The 14,912-nt window shown below is 51.6% G+C and overlaps 1 protein-coding gene across 5 annotated transcripts in view; it reads right to left on the bottom strand.

The window, feature by feature from the left end:
* Positions 1-722: 722 nt before the first annotated feature.
* tspan4a (tetraspanin 4a) overlaps positions 723-14,912 on the bottom strand; it is a 185,960-nt gene continuing 171,770 nt past the window's right edge. For all 5 annotated transcript variants that reach the window (XM_072591880.1, XM_072591876.1, XM_072591875.1 and 2 more), the window contains one exon: positions 723-883. In XM_072591880.1, coding sequence (XP_072447981.1) covers positions 815-883 — 69 coding nt within the window. In that variant the 3' untranslated portion in view covers positions 723-814. The remainder of the gene's footprint in view (positions 884-14,912) is intronic.

The following is a 14,912-nucleotide window of genomic DNA, read 5'->3' as shown; positions in this document are numbered from 1 at the left end:
CAGCTTGGGTCTGGTTGATGGGGTGTGCCTTTGGTGTCGATTTCGGGAACCCTGGCTCCGTGCTCAGTCGGATGCTTTGGGTTCGGTGTCTGAGTCTGAGTCCCACAGCCTGCTGGGTTGTGCTGGTATCCCTGACTCCCTGCCCCATCCAGTTTCACAGCCTGACTCTCCGGAATGGCGGCTGAGCAGGAAAGGGTGAGGAAACCGATTGATATCGAGGTGTCGAATTTCCTGTGAGCGTTCACATGAGAACCAGGCTTTTCGGGTCCACTTGGGCTCATTGTCCTGCACCGTCAGACGGAGGTCTATGTGGACTGTTTGGTGAGCAGGATCCCTGTGGGTGTAACGGTGATGCTCCAACGCTGCAGGAGATGAATCAAACCCCCATTCAACAATGTCTGTGCTGTTCCCCACTCTGGGGGGCCTGCCAGGTCAACGCTGGTGGTTCCTAGGTCATGGTGCTACAGGTGAAGGTTCGCACCGAAGCCCGGCTTTCTGCTCCTTGCCTCTCTCGAGCACAGAGTGATTCCGACTGACAATAAGCTTCTTCCTCTGCCACCTCTTCCTGTCAAGCAGCAACCGCCATCTCTCAGTGTTGCCCGTCCTCATTAGGGCCAAGACCCACCATGTTCCAGAGGGACAGACTCCAGGCAGCACCACCCCTAGGTCTCCGGCCCACTGCCTCCAGCTCCAGACCAGCAGGAAGGGGTCACCGGCCCGGCCCCGGGGAGGTCAGGGGATTCAGACAGAATGGGAACCAATATCAAAGGTACAGCCAAGGCCCAGCGGGAGGGAGCAGCAGGAGAGTCAGGCACTAGCTGCTGTAGGTCTCAGTCTTCACCAGGTTACAGTACATGGTCAGGGCAAAGGTCAAACCCAGGAGCTGCACGGAATGAGAGAAAGAAGGTGATTCCTGATCAGACAGTCATCCCGGCAACACAGACACGCAAAGAGAAAAGGAATACAGAGCGGGATACGGAGAGGGGGATACGGAGAGGGGGATACGGAGAGGGAGATACGGAGAGGGGGATACGGAGAGGGGGATACGGAGAGGGGGATACGGAGAGGGGGATACGGAGAGGGGGATACGGAAAGGGGGATACGGAGAGGGGGATACGGAGAGGGGGATACGGAGAGGGGGATACGGAGAGGGAGATACGGAGAGGGAGATACGGAGAGGGGGATACGGAGAGGGGGATACGGAGAGGGGGATACGGAGAGGGGGATACGGAGAGGGAGATACGGAGAGGGGGATACGGAGAGGGGGATACGGAGAGGGAGATACGGAGAGGGGGATACGGAGATTACAGAGGGGGATACGGAGAGGGGGATACGGAGAGGGAGATACGGAGAGAGGGATACGGAGAGGGGGATACAGAGATTACAGAGCTGGATACGGAGAGGGGGATACGGAGAGGGGGATACGGAGAGGGGAATACGGAGAGGGGGATACGGAGAGGGGGATACAGAGATTACAGAGCGGGATACGGAGAGGGGGATACGGAGAGGGGGATACGGAGAGGGGGATACGGAGAGGGGGATACGGAGAGGGAGATACGGAGAGGGGGATACGGAGAGGGGGATACGGAGAGGGGGATACGGAGAGGGAGATACGGAGAGGGGGATACAGAGATTACAGAGTGGGATACGGAGAGGGGGATACGGAGAGGGGGATACGGAGAGGGGGATACGGAGAGGGGGATACGGAGAGGGGGATACGGAGAGGGAGATACGGAGAGGGGGATACGGAGAGGGGGATACGGAGAGGGAGATACGGAGAGGGGGATACGGAGAGGGGGATACGGAGAGGGGGATACGGAGAGGGAGATACGGAGAGGGAGATACGGAGAGGGGGATACGGAGAGGGGGATACGGAGAGGGGGATACGGAGAGGGAGATACGGAGAGGAAGATACGGAGAGGGAGATACGGAAAGGGGAAACGGAGAGGGGGATACGGAGAGGGGGATACGGAGAGGGGGATACGGAGAGGGAGATACGGAGAGGGGGATACGGAGAGGGGGATACAGAGAGGGAGATACGGAAAGGGGAAACGGAGAGGGGGATACGGAGAGGGGGATACGGAGAGGGAGATACGGAGAGAGGGATACGGAGAGGGGGATACGGAGAGGGGGATACGGAGAGGGGGATACGGAGAGGGAGATACGGAGAGGGAGATACGGAGAGGGAGATACGGAAAGGGGAAACGGAGAGGGGGATACGGAGAGGGGGATACGGAGAGGGGGATACGGAGAGGGGGATACGGAGAGGGAGATACGGAAAGGGGAAACGGAGAGGGGGATACGGAGAGGGGGATACGGAGAGGGGGATACGGAGAGGGAGATACGGAGAGAGGGATACGGAGAGGGGGATACGGAGAGGGAGATACGGAAAGGGGGATACGGAGAGGGGGATACGGAGAGGGGGATACGGAGAGGGGGATACGGAGAGGGGGATACGGAGAGAGGGATACGGAGAGGGGGATACGGAGAGGGGAATACGGAGAGGGAGATACGGAGAGGGGGATACGGAGAGGGGAATACGGAGAGGGAGATACGGAGAGGGAGATACGGAGAGGGGGATACGGAGAGGGGAATACGGAGAGGGGGATACGGAGAGGGGGATACGGAGAGAGGGATACGGAGAGGGAGATACGGAGAGGGAGATACGGAGAGGGGGATACGGAGAGGGAGATACGGAGAGGGAGATACGGAGAGGGGGATACGGAGAGGGAGATACGGAAAGGGGGATACGGAGAGGGGGATACGGAGAGGGGGATACGGAGAGGGGGATACGGAGAGGGGGATACGGAGATTACAGAGGGGGATACGGAGAGGGGGATACGGAGAGGGGGATACGGAGAGGGAGATACGGAGAGAGGGATACGGAGAGGGGGATACAGAGATTACAGAGCGGGATACGGAGAGGGGGATACGGAGAGGGGGATACGGAGAGGGGAATACGGAGAGGGGGATACGGAGAGGGGGATACGGAGAGGGGGATACGGAGAGGGAGATACGGAGAGGGAGATACGGAGAGGGGGATACGGAGAGGGGGATACGGAGAGGGAAATACGGAAAGGGGGATACGGAGAGGGGGATACGGAGAGGGGGATACGGAGAGGGGGATACGGAGAGGGGGATACGGAGAGGGAGATACGGAGAGGGGGATACAGAGAGGGAGATACGGAGAGGGGGATACGAAGAGGGGGATACAGAGATTACAGAGGGGGATACGGAGAGGGGGATACGGAGAGGGGGATACGGAGAGGGGGATACGGAGAAGGGGATACGGAGAGGGAGATACGGAAAGGGGGATATGGAGAGGGGGATACGGAGATTACAGAGCGGGATACGGAGAGGGGGATATGGAGAGTGGGATACGGAGAGGGGAATACGGAGAGGGGGATACGGAGAGGGGGATACGGAGAGGGGGATACGGAGAGGGAGATACGGAGAGGGGGATACGAAGAGGGGGATACAGAGATTACAGAGCGGGATACGGAGAGGGGGATATGGAGAGTGGGATACGGAGAGGGGAATACGGAGAGGGGGATACAGAGATTACAGAGCGGGATACGGAGAGGGGGATATGGAGAGTGGGATACGGAGAGGGGAATACGGAGAGGGGGATACGGAGAGGGGGATACGGAGAGGGGGATACGGAGAGGGAGATACGGAGAGGGGGATACGAAGAGGGGGATACAGAGATTACAGAGTGGGATACGGAGAGGGGGATACGGAGAGGGGGATACGGAGAGGGGGATACGGAGAAGGGGATACGGAGAGGGAGATACGGAAAGGGGGATATGGAGAGGGGGATACGGAGAGGGGGATACGGAGATTACAGAGGGGGATACGGAGAGGGGGATACGGAGAGGGGGATACGGAGAGGGAGATACGGAGAGAGGGATACGGAGAGGGGGATACAGAGATTACAGAGCGGGATACGGAGAGGGGGATACGGAGAGGGGGATACGGAGAGGGGGATACGGAGAGGGGGATACAGAGATTACAGAGCGGGATACGGAGAGGGGGATACGGAGAGGGGGATACGGAGAGGGGGATACGGAAAGGGGGATACGGAGAGGGGGATACGGAGAGGGGGATACGGAGATTACAGAGCGGGATATGGAGAGGGGGATACAGAGAGAGGGAAACAGAGATTACAGAGTGGGATATGGAGAGGGGAATACGGAGATTACAGAGAGGGATATGGAGAGGGGAATACAGAGATTACAGAGCAGGATATGGAGAGGGGGCTACGGAGAGGAGGATATAGAGATTACAGACCGGAATATGGAGAGGGGGATACGGAGAGGAGGATACAGAGATTACAGAGAGGGATATGGAGAGGGGGATACGGAGATTACAGAGCGAGATATAGAGAGAGGGCTATGGAGATATCCACCTCCAAACAGACCCCACCACCAGGGATATATTTCCCTCCCCACCCCTTTCCACCTTCCGCAAAGACCGTTCCCTCCGTGACTACCTGGTCAGGTCCACACCCCCCTACAACCCACCCTCCCGTCCTGGCACCTTCCCCTGCCACCGCAGGAACTGTAAAACCTGTGCCCACACCTCCTCTCTCACCTCTATCCAAGGCCCTAAAGGAGCCTTCCACATCCATCAAAGTTTCACCTGCACATCCACCAATATCATTTATTGTATCCGTTGCTCCGGATGTGGTCTCCTCTACATTGGGGAGACTGGGCGCCTCCTAGCAGAGCGCTTTAGGGAACATCTCCGGGACACCCGCACCAATCAACCACACCGCCCCGTGGCCCAATATTTCAACTCCCCCTCCCACTCTGCCGAGGACATGGAGGTCCTGGGCCTCCTTCACCGCCGCTCCCTCATCACCAGACGCCTGGAGGAAGAACGCCTCATCTTCCGCCTCGGAACACTTCAACCCCAGGGCATCAATGTGGACTTCAACAGTTTCCTCATTTCCCCTTCCCCCACCTCACCCTAGTTCCAAACTTCCAGCTCAGTAACTGTCCCCATGACTTGTCTGGACTTGTCCTACCTATCTCCTTTTCCACCTATCCACTCCACCCTCTCCTCCTTGACCTATCACCTTCATCCCCTCCCCCACTCACCCATTGTACTCGATGCTACTCTCTCCCCACCCCCACCCTCCTCTAGCTTATCTCTCCACGCTTCAGGCTCACTGCCTTTATTCCTGATGAAGGGCTTTTGCCCGAAACGTCGAGTTCGCTGCTCGTTGGATGCTGCCTGAACTGCTGTGCTCTTCCAGCACCACTAATCCAGAATATGGAGATTACAGAGCAAGATACAGAGAAGGGGATACGGAGATTACAGAGCAGGATACGGAGAGGGGGATACGGAGATTACAGAGCGGGATACGGAGGGGGGATATGTAGATTAGACAGCGGGATATGGAGAGGAGGATACGGAGAGGAGGATACCAAGATTACAGAGTGGGATATGGAGAGGGGGATACAGCGATTATGGAGCGGGATATGGAGAGGGGGATACGGAGATTACAGAGCGGGATATGGAGAGGGGAATACAGAGATTATGGAGCGGGATATGGAGAGGGGGATACGGAGATTACAGAACTGGATACAGAGTGGAGGATACAGAGATTACAAAGTGGGATATGGAGAGGGGGATATAGAGATTAAAGAGAGGGATATGGAGGAGGGGATACGGAGATTATAGAGCAGGATATGGAGGTGGGGATACGGAGATTACAGAGTGGGGTAGGCGAGGGTGTAATGGGGATTACAGTGTAGGATACAGAGAGTGGGATATAGGGAATACAGAGCAGAATACGGAGAGGGTGATACAGGGATTACAGTGTGGGATATGGAGAGGGTGATATGGGGATTACAGTGCGGGATACGGAGAGGGTGATACAGGGATTACAGTGCAGGATATGGAGAGGGTGGTATGGGGATTACAGTACAAGATACGGAGAGGGTGATATGGGGATAACAGTGCGGGATACGGAGAGGGGGAAACAGGCATTACAGTGCAGGATATGGAAAGGGGGAAACAGGAATTTTAGTGCTGAATATGGAGAGGGGAAACAGGGATTACGGTGCAGGATATGGAGGGAGTGATATAGGGATTAAAGTACAGGATATGGAGAGGGTGATAGGGAGATTACAGAGTGGGATACGGAGAGGGGGATACGGAGATTACAGAGTGGGATATGGAGGGGGGATACGGAGATTACAGAGTGGGATATGGAGTGGGTAATACAGAGATTATGGAGCGGGATATGAAGAGGGGGATACGGAGATTACAGAGCGGGATATGGAGAGGGGGATACAGAAATTACTGAGCAGGATATTGAGAGGGCAATATGGAGATTACAGAGCAGTATATGGAGAGTGGGATACGGAGATTACAGAACGGGATACGGAGAGAGGAATACTGAGATTACAGAGCGGGATATGGAGGGGGGATACGGAGATTACAGAGCGGAAAAAAGGGAGAGGAGGATACAGAGATTACAGAGGGGGATATGGAGAGGGATGTACGGAGAATACAGAGCAGTATATGGAGAGTGGGATACGGAGATTACAGAACGGGATACGGAGAGAGGAATACTGAGATTACAGAGCGGGATATGGAGGAGGGGATACGGAGATTACAGAGCAGGATATGGAGGGGGGATACGGAGATTACAGAGTGGGGTAGGCGAGGGTGTAATGGGGATTACAGTGCAGGATACAGAGAGTGGGATATAGGGAATACAGAGCAGAATACGGAGAAGGTGATACAGGGATTGCAGTGCAGGATATGGAGTGGGTGATATGGGGATTACAGTGCGGGATACAGAGAGGTGAATACAGGGATTACAGTGCAGGATATGGAGAGGGTGATATGGGGATTACAGTGCGGGTTATGGAGAGGGGGTAATGGGGATTACAGTGCAGAATATGGAGAGGGGGATTTCAGGATTACAGTGCAGGATATGGAGAGGGGGATATAGGGATTACAGAGCAGGATATAGAGAGGGGGATGTAGGGATTACAGTGCAGGATACAGAGAGGGCAACATGGGGATTACAGTTCAGGATATAAAAGGGGGGTAATGGGGATTACAGTGTGGGATATGGAGAGGGCGATATAGGGATTATAGTGCGGGATATGGAGAGGGTGAAATAGGAATTACAGTGCGGGATACAGAGAGGGAAATATAGGAATTACCATGCGGGATATGGAGGGGAGTAATAGGGATTACAGTGCGGGATACGGAGAGGAAGTAATGGGGATTACAGTGTAGGATATGGAGAGGAGGTAACGGGGATGACAGTGTGGGATACGGAGAGGGTGATATGGGGATTACAGTGCAGGATACGGAGAGGGTGATATGAGGATTACAGTGTGGGATATGGAGAGGGTGACATGGGGATTACAGTGCAGGATACGGAGAGGGCAATATAGGGATTAGAGTACTGGACATGGAGAGGGCGATATGGGGATTACAGTGCGGGATATAGAGAGGGCGATATGGGGATTACAGTGTGGAATATGGAGAAGAGGTAATGGGGATTACATTGCAGGATATGGAGAGCGGGTAATAGGGATTACAGTGCAGGATATGGAGAGGAGGTAATGGGTCTTACAGTGCAGGATACGGAGAGGGCGATATGGGGATTACAGTGTAGGATACGGAGAGGGCAATATAGGGATTAGAATGTGGAATAAGGGTGATACAGGGATTACAGTGCGGGATATGGAGAGGGAGTAATGGGGATTACAGTACATGATATGGAGAGGAAGTAATGGGGTTTACAGTGCGGGATATGGAGAGGGGGTAATAGAGATTACAGTGCGGGAAATGGAGAGGGGTGCATAGGGATTACAGTGCAGGATATGGAGAGGAGGTATATGGAGAGGAGGTAATGGGGATTACAGTGCAGGATATGGAGAGGAGGTAATGGGGATTACAGTGCGGGATATGGAAAGGAGGTAATGGGGATTACAGTGCGGGATATGGAGAGGAGGTAATGGGGATTACAGTGCGGGATATGGAGTGGGGGCAATAGGGATTACAGTGCCGGATATGGAGAGGAGGTAATGGGGATTACAGTGTGGGATATGGAGAGGAGGTAATGGGGATTACAGTGCGGGATATGGAAAGGAGGTAATGGGGATTACAGTGCGGGATATGGAGAGGAGGTAATGGGGATTACAGTGCGGGATATGGAAAGGAGGTAATGGGGATTACAGTGCAGGATATGGAGAGGAGGTAATGGGGATTACAGTGCGGGATATGGAGAGGAGGTAATGGGGATTACAGTGTGGGATATGGAGAGGAGGTAATGGGGATTACAGTGCGGGATATGGAGAGGGGGCAATAGGGATTACAGTGTGGGATATGGAAAGGAGGTAATGGGGATTACAGTGTGGGATATGGAAAGGAGGTAATGGGGATTACAGTGTGGGATATGGAAAGGAGGTAATGGGGATTACAGTGCGGGATATGGAAAGGAGGTAATGGGGATTACAGTGCGGGATATGGAGAGGGGGCAATAGGGATTACAGTGCGGGATATGGAGAGGGGGCAATAGGGATTACAGTGCGGGATATGGAAAGGAGGTAATGGGGATTACAGTGCGGGATATGGAGAGGGGGCAATAGGGATTACAGTGCGGGATATGGAAAGGAGGTAATGGGGATTACAGTGCGGGATATGGAGAGGGGGCAATAGGGATTACAGTGCAGGATATGGAGAGGAGGTAATGGGGATTACAGTGCGGGATATGGAGAGGGGGCAATAGGGATTACAGTGCGGGATATGGAAAGGAGGTAATGGGGATTACAGTGCGGGATATGGAGAGGGGGCAATAGGGATTACAGTGCGGGATATGGAAAGGAGGTAATGGGGATTACAGTGCGGGATATGGAGAGGGGGCAATAGGGATTACAGTGCGGGATATGGAAAGGAGGTAATGGGGATTACAGTGCGGGATATGGAGAGGGGGCAATAGGGATTACAGTGCGGGATATGGAAAGGAGGTAATGGGGATTACAGTGCGGGATATGGAGAGGGGGCAATAGGGATTACAGTGCGGGATATGGAGAGGGGGCAATAGGGATTACAGTGCGGGATATGGAAAGGAGGTAATGGGGATTACAGTGCGGGATATGGAGAGGGGCAATAGGGATTACAGTACAGGATATGAAGAGGGTGATATGGGGATTACATTGTGGGACATGGAGAGTGGGATACAGGGATTACAGTGCGGGATACGGAGAGGGTGAGACAGGGATTACAGTGGAGAGGTGGTAATGGGGATTACAGTGTAGGATATGGAGAGCGGGTAATAGGGATAACAGTGCGGGATATGGAAAGGAGGTAAAGGGGATAACAGTGCGGGATATGGAGAGGGGCAATAGGGATTACAGTGCGGGATATGGAAAGGAGGTAATGGGGATTACAGTGCGGGATATGGAGAGGGGCAATAGGGATTACAGTGCGGGATATGGAAAGGAGGTAATAGGAATTACAGTGCAGAATATGGAAAGGAGGTAATGGGGATTACAGTGCGGGATATGGAGAGGAGGTAATGGGGATTACAGTGCGGGATATGGAGAGGAGGTAATGGGGATTACAGTGCGGGATATGGAAAGGAGGTAATGGGGATTACAGTGCGGGATATGGAAAGGAGGTAATGGGGATTACAGTGCGGGATATGGAAAGGAGGTAATGGGGATTACAGTGCGGGATATGGAAAGGAGGTAATGGGGATTACAGTGCGGGATATGGAGAGGGGCAATAGGGATTACAGTGCGGGATATGGAAAGGAGGTAATGGGGATTACAGTGCGGGATATGGAAAGGAGGTAATGGGGATTACAGTGCGGGATATGGAGAGGGGCAATAGGGATTACAGTGCGGGATATGGAGAGGGGCAATAGGGATTACAGTGCGGGATATGGAAAGGAGGTAATGGGGATTACAGTGCGGGATATGGAGAGGAGGTAATGGGGATTACAGTGCGGGATATGGAGAGGAGGTAATGGGGATTACAGTGCGGGATATGGAGAGGAGGTAATGGGGATTACAGTGCGGGATATGGAGAGGGCAATATGGGGATTACAGTGCGGGATATGGAGGGGGGATATAGGGATTACAGTGCGGGATATGGAAAGGAGGTAATGGGGATTACAGTGCGGGATATGGAGAGGGCAATATGGGGATTACACTGCGGGATATGGAGAGGAGGTAATAGGAATTACAGTGCAGAATATGGAAAGGGGGTAATAGGGATTACAGTGCGGGATATGGAGGGGGGATATAGGGATTACAGTGCAGGATATAGAGAGGGGAATATAGGGATTACAGTGCAGGACACGGAGAGGGCGACATGGGGATTACAGTTCAGGATATAGAGGGGGATAATGGGGATTAAGTGTGGGATATGGAGAGGGCAATATGGGGATTATATTGCAGGATATGGAGAGGAGGTAATGGGGATTACAGTGTGAGATATGAAGAGGGCAACATGGGGATTGCAGTGTAGGATATAGAGAGGGCAATATGGGGATTAGAGTGCGGGACATGGAGAGAGCAATATATGGACTGCAGTTCGGGATATGGAGAGGGGGTAATAGGGATTACAGTGCGGGATACGGAGAAGAAGTAATAGGGATTACAGTGTAAGGTACTGAGAGGGTGATATGGGGATTACAGTGTGGGATATGGAGAGGGCGACATGGGGATTACAGTGTAGGATATAGAGAGGGCAATATGGGGATTAGAGTGTGGGACATGGAGAGGGCAATATAAGGACTACAGTTCGGGATATGGAGAGGGGGTAATAGGGATTACAGTGCGGGATACGGAGAAGTAATGGGGATTACAGTGTAGGATACGGAGAGGACAATATGGGGATTACAGTGTGGGATATGGCGAGGGCGATATAGGGATTACAATGTGGGATATGGAGAGGAGGATATAGGGATTACAGTACAGGATATGAAGAGGGTGATATGGGGATTACATTGTGGGACATGGAGAGTGGGATACAGGGATTACAGTGCGGGATACGGAGAGGGTGAGACAGGGATTACAGTGGAGAGGTGGTAATGGGGATTACAGTGTAGGATATGGAGAGGGTGATATGGGGATTACATTGTGGGACATGGAGAGTGGGATACAGGGATTACAGTGCGGGATACGGAGAGGGTGAGACAGGGATTACAGTGGAGAGGTGGTAATGGGGATTACAGTGTAGGATATGGAGAGCGGGTAATAGGGATAACAGTGCGGGATACGGAGAGGAGGTAATGGGGATAACAGTGCGGGATACGGAGAGGGCGATATGGGGATTACAGTGTAGGATATAGAGAGGGCAATATGGCGATTAGAGTGTGGGACATGGAGAGGGTGATATGGGGATTACAGTGCGGGATATGGAGAGGGCGATATGGGGTTTACAGTGCGGGATATGGAGAGGGTGATATGGGGATTACAGTGCAGGATTTGGAGAGCGCGATATGGGGTTTACAGTGCGGGATATGGAGAGGAGGTAATAGGGATTACAGTGCAGGATATAGAGAGGAGGTAATGGGGATAACAGTGCGGGATATGGAGAGGGTGATATGGGGATTACAGTGTTGGATATGGAGAGGGGGATACAGGGATTACAGTGTGGGATACAGAGAGGGGGATATAGGGATTACAGTGTGGGATACATGGGAAGGACATACGGGGATTACAGTGCAATATACAGAGAGGGTCATGTTGAGTTTCTGGAGGATATTGGCATTCAGGTTAACACATTAAAGCGACATTTTACCCCCTCGACCCTGCCCTGTATTTACCAACACACAGATTGACCAGTGCCCCAGCAGAGAAGCTAGGAGCAGCAGTGGGCCATTCAGCTCTTTGAGCTTGCTCTGCCATCCAATATGATGTTGGCCAATTGTCTATTGCAGTGCTATAATCCAGCTTTCTCTCTGTACCACTTGACATCTTAAAACTCTTTGCATTTACCTCCCTCTTGAATATATTCAATGAGTAGGCACCCCACCGCTGTCTGTCATCGTGACCACCCTCTGAGTGAAGAAATGTCAGTCCTAAATGGTCCATCCTGTATCCTGAAACTGTTACTGAGGGTCCGAGACTCCCCAACAGGCAGTAGCCTCCCTGCATATTTGTCTCGTCCTATTTGCATTTTATATGTTTCAATCACATCTCTCACTTTTCTAAACTCCAATGACTAGAAGTCCAGTCAAACCAATTTCTCCTCATAGGACAGTCCTGAAATTCTTGATATTGACCAAGTGCACCTTCACTGCACTCCCTATCACAAGTATGACCTCTCTCAGGTGGGAAACCAAACTGCTCACAATAATCCAGATACGGTTTAACCAAGGCTCTGTAGTAAAACATACCCACTGCATTAAAACATGCCTTTTTCTGAACTGAAATCTATGTGTGATGAAGACCAGCATGTTATTCACCTTTCTAATTGATTGCTGCACCATCCTGCTTACATTTTCATTGACTGGTGTTCAATGACAACCAGATCCTTTTGTACATCCACGTAGCCAAATATATCACCGTTTAAATAATATTCTGCATTTTTCTCACACTGAAGTGTATAACTACACACTTATCCACACAAAATACCACATCTGCCATGTATTTGCCCACTTCAGTTTTCAAAATTTCCCCAATGCCTCCTTGCATCCTCCTTACAACTCCCAATCCATCCCCCAGATTTGTGTCTTCAGCAAACTTGAAGATATTGCATTTAGTTCCTCACCCATATATATATATAGTGAATAGCTGGGGCTATTCCTGTGGTACACTGATTCCTGCGGTACATCACTCGTCACCACCTGCCACTGAGAAAAAGATGCGTATTTCCACTCTGTTTCCAGTCTGTCAATAATTCTCAATCAATGCCAATATATTACCCCCAGTCCTGTGTGCATCAATGTTGCCGACTAACCTCTTATGTGGGGTCTTATCAAAAGCCTTGAAATCCAAATATACACATCCACTGGTTTTCCCTCATTATGGGGGAGGAGATAGCCTAGTGTTATTAACATTGGATTATTAATCCAGACACACAGCTAATGTTCTAAGGATCTAGATTCAAATCCCACCATGGCAGATGGGCAATAAATGCTGGCATAGCCACTGACATCCTCATCCCATGAAGAAAAAAAATAATTCTGCACTGGTTCCATCCTCCAGAAGAGCAGTTCAGCATGATTTCCCTTTCTTAACCCCTTGCTGACGTTGTCTAACCCAGTTAATACTTTCCAAATGTTCTGCTATCACATCTTTTATAATAGGTGCTAGCATTTACCCCACTTTTGATGTTAGGCTAAGGGGTCTGCAATCCATTTTCTTTCCTGTCCCTTCCTTGTTAAATAACGGGGTTACATTTGCTGCCCTCCAATCTGGAGGAACGGTTCAGGGTCTATAGGGATTTCGGATGGTGACCACCAATACGTCCACGATTCCCACTTCCTTTAGTAATGTGGGATTTGTCAGCCTTGAACCACATTCATTTATCTGGGGCTAATTTCTTCACTAATACTTGTTTTAGAATATAGAGCACTGTGCAGTACAGCGCAGTACAGGCCCTTCAGCCCTTGATGTTCCACTGCCCTAATCTGCAGCCCAACTACCTCTACTATTCCATTCTCATCCACATGTCTCTCCAGTGACCATTTCAATGCCCTTCAAGTTGACAAGTCTATGACTGCTGCAGGCAGGGCTTTCCACACCCTTCTAACCCTCTGAGTAAAAAGAACTGACCTCTGACATCTGTCCTGTATCCAACACCCCTCAATTTAAAGCTATGTCCCCTCGTGCTAGCCATCACCATCGGAGGAATTAGGCTCTCACGCGCCACCCTATCTAACCCTCTGATCAGCTTATATGTCTCAAAATTTCTTCAATTCCTCCCTCTCACTTGACCCTTTCTTCCTCGAAGTTGCTGGGAATTTATTTATGAATTAAATGTTGCGTTCAGTGTCTTTGTTCCCCATTAGAATGTCACCTGTTTCTAACTGCATTTGTCCTGACTATTTTTTCTTACACTGATCGCCACCATCCCTATATCCGTCCTGAAATAGCTTTCCATCCAAAACTGTATCCACCTCAGTCGGTCAACATGGGAATGTTTGTGCCAGTTTCTAAAGTGTCCCAATTCCTTCGGCTGATGACATCACCCCGTCTCTCAGACCCCGTCCACAATAATAAACAGTGCCATACAATTTTGCTTTAACTTCCCCTCGTTTGTTTGAGGTCCCACTTGATCTTCAAGACTATCCTGATTTTCCAGTTTTCCGATCAAAGGGAATCGGCCCATGGGTGAAAGTGAGGACTGCAGGTGCTGGGCATCAGAGTCGAGAGGGTGGTGCTGGAAAAGCACAGCAGGTCGGGCAGCATCCGAGGAGCAGGAGAATCGACACTATGGGCATAAACCCTTTGTCAGGAATGTGGAAGGGGTAACAGAGATAAATAGGAGGGTGGGGGGGGTGGGGCTTGTGGGAAGGTGGGTGGGAAGGCGATAGGTGGATGCAGGTGGGGGGGGTAAGAACATTACAGCCCAGGAACAGGCCCTTCGGCCCTCCAAGCCTGCATTGATTCAGATCCTCCATCTAAACCTGCTGCCTATTTTCCAAGGATCTGTATCCCTCTGCTCCCTGCCCATTCATGTATCTGTCCGCATACATCTCAAATGATGCTATCGTGCCCGTCTCTACCATCCCCACTGGCAACGCATTCCAGGCACCCACTACCCTCTGCGTGAAGAACCTTCCCGGCGTATCTCCTCTAAACGTCTCCCCTCTCACCTTGAACTCGTGACCCCTAGTAATTCAGTCCTCCACTCTGGGAAAAAGCTTCTTGCTATCCACCCCATGTCTGTATCTCTCATGACTTTGTAGACCTCATCCT

This window comes from Chiloscyllium punctatum, chromosome 22 (assembly GCF_047496795.1).
Source record: "Chiloscyllium punctatum isolate Juve2018m chromosome 22, sChiPun1.3, whole genome shotgun sequence".
Classification (NCBI taxonomy): Eukaryota; Metazoa; Chordata; class Chondrichthyes; order Orectolobiformes; family Hemiscylliidae; genus Chiloscyllium; species Chiloscyllium punctatum.
This window is presented reverse-complemented; position numbering and strand designations above follow the sequence as displayed.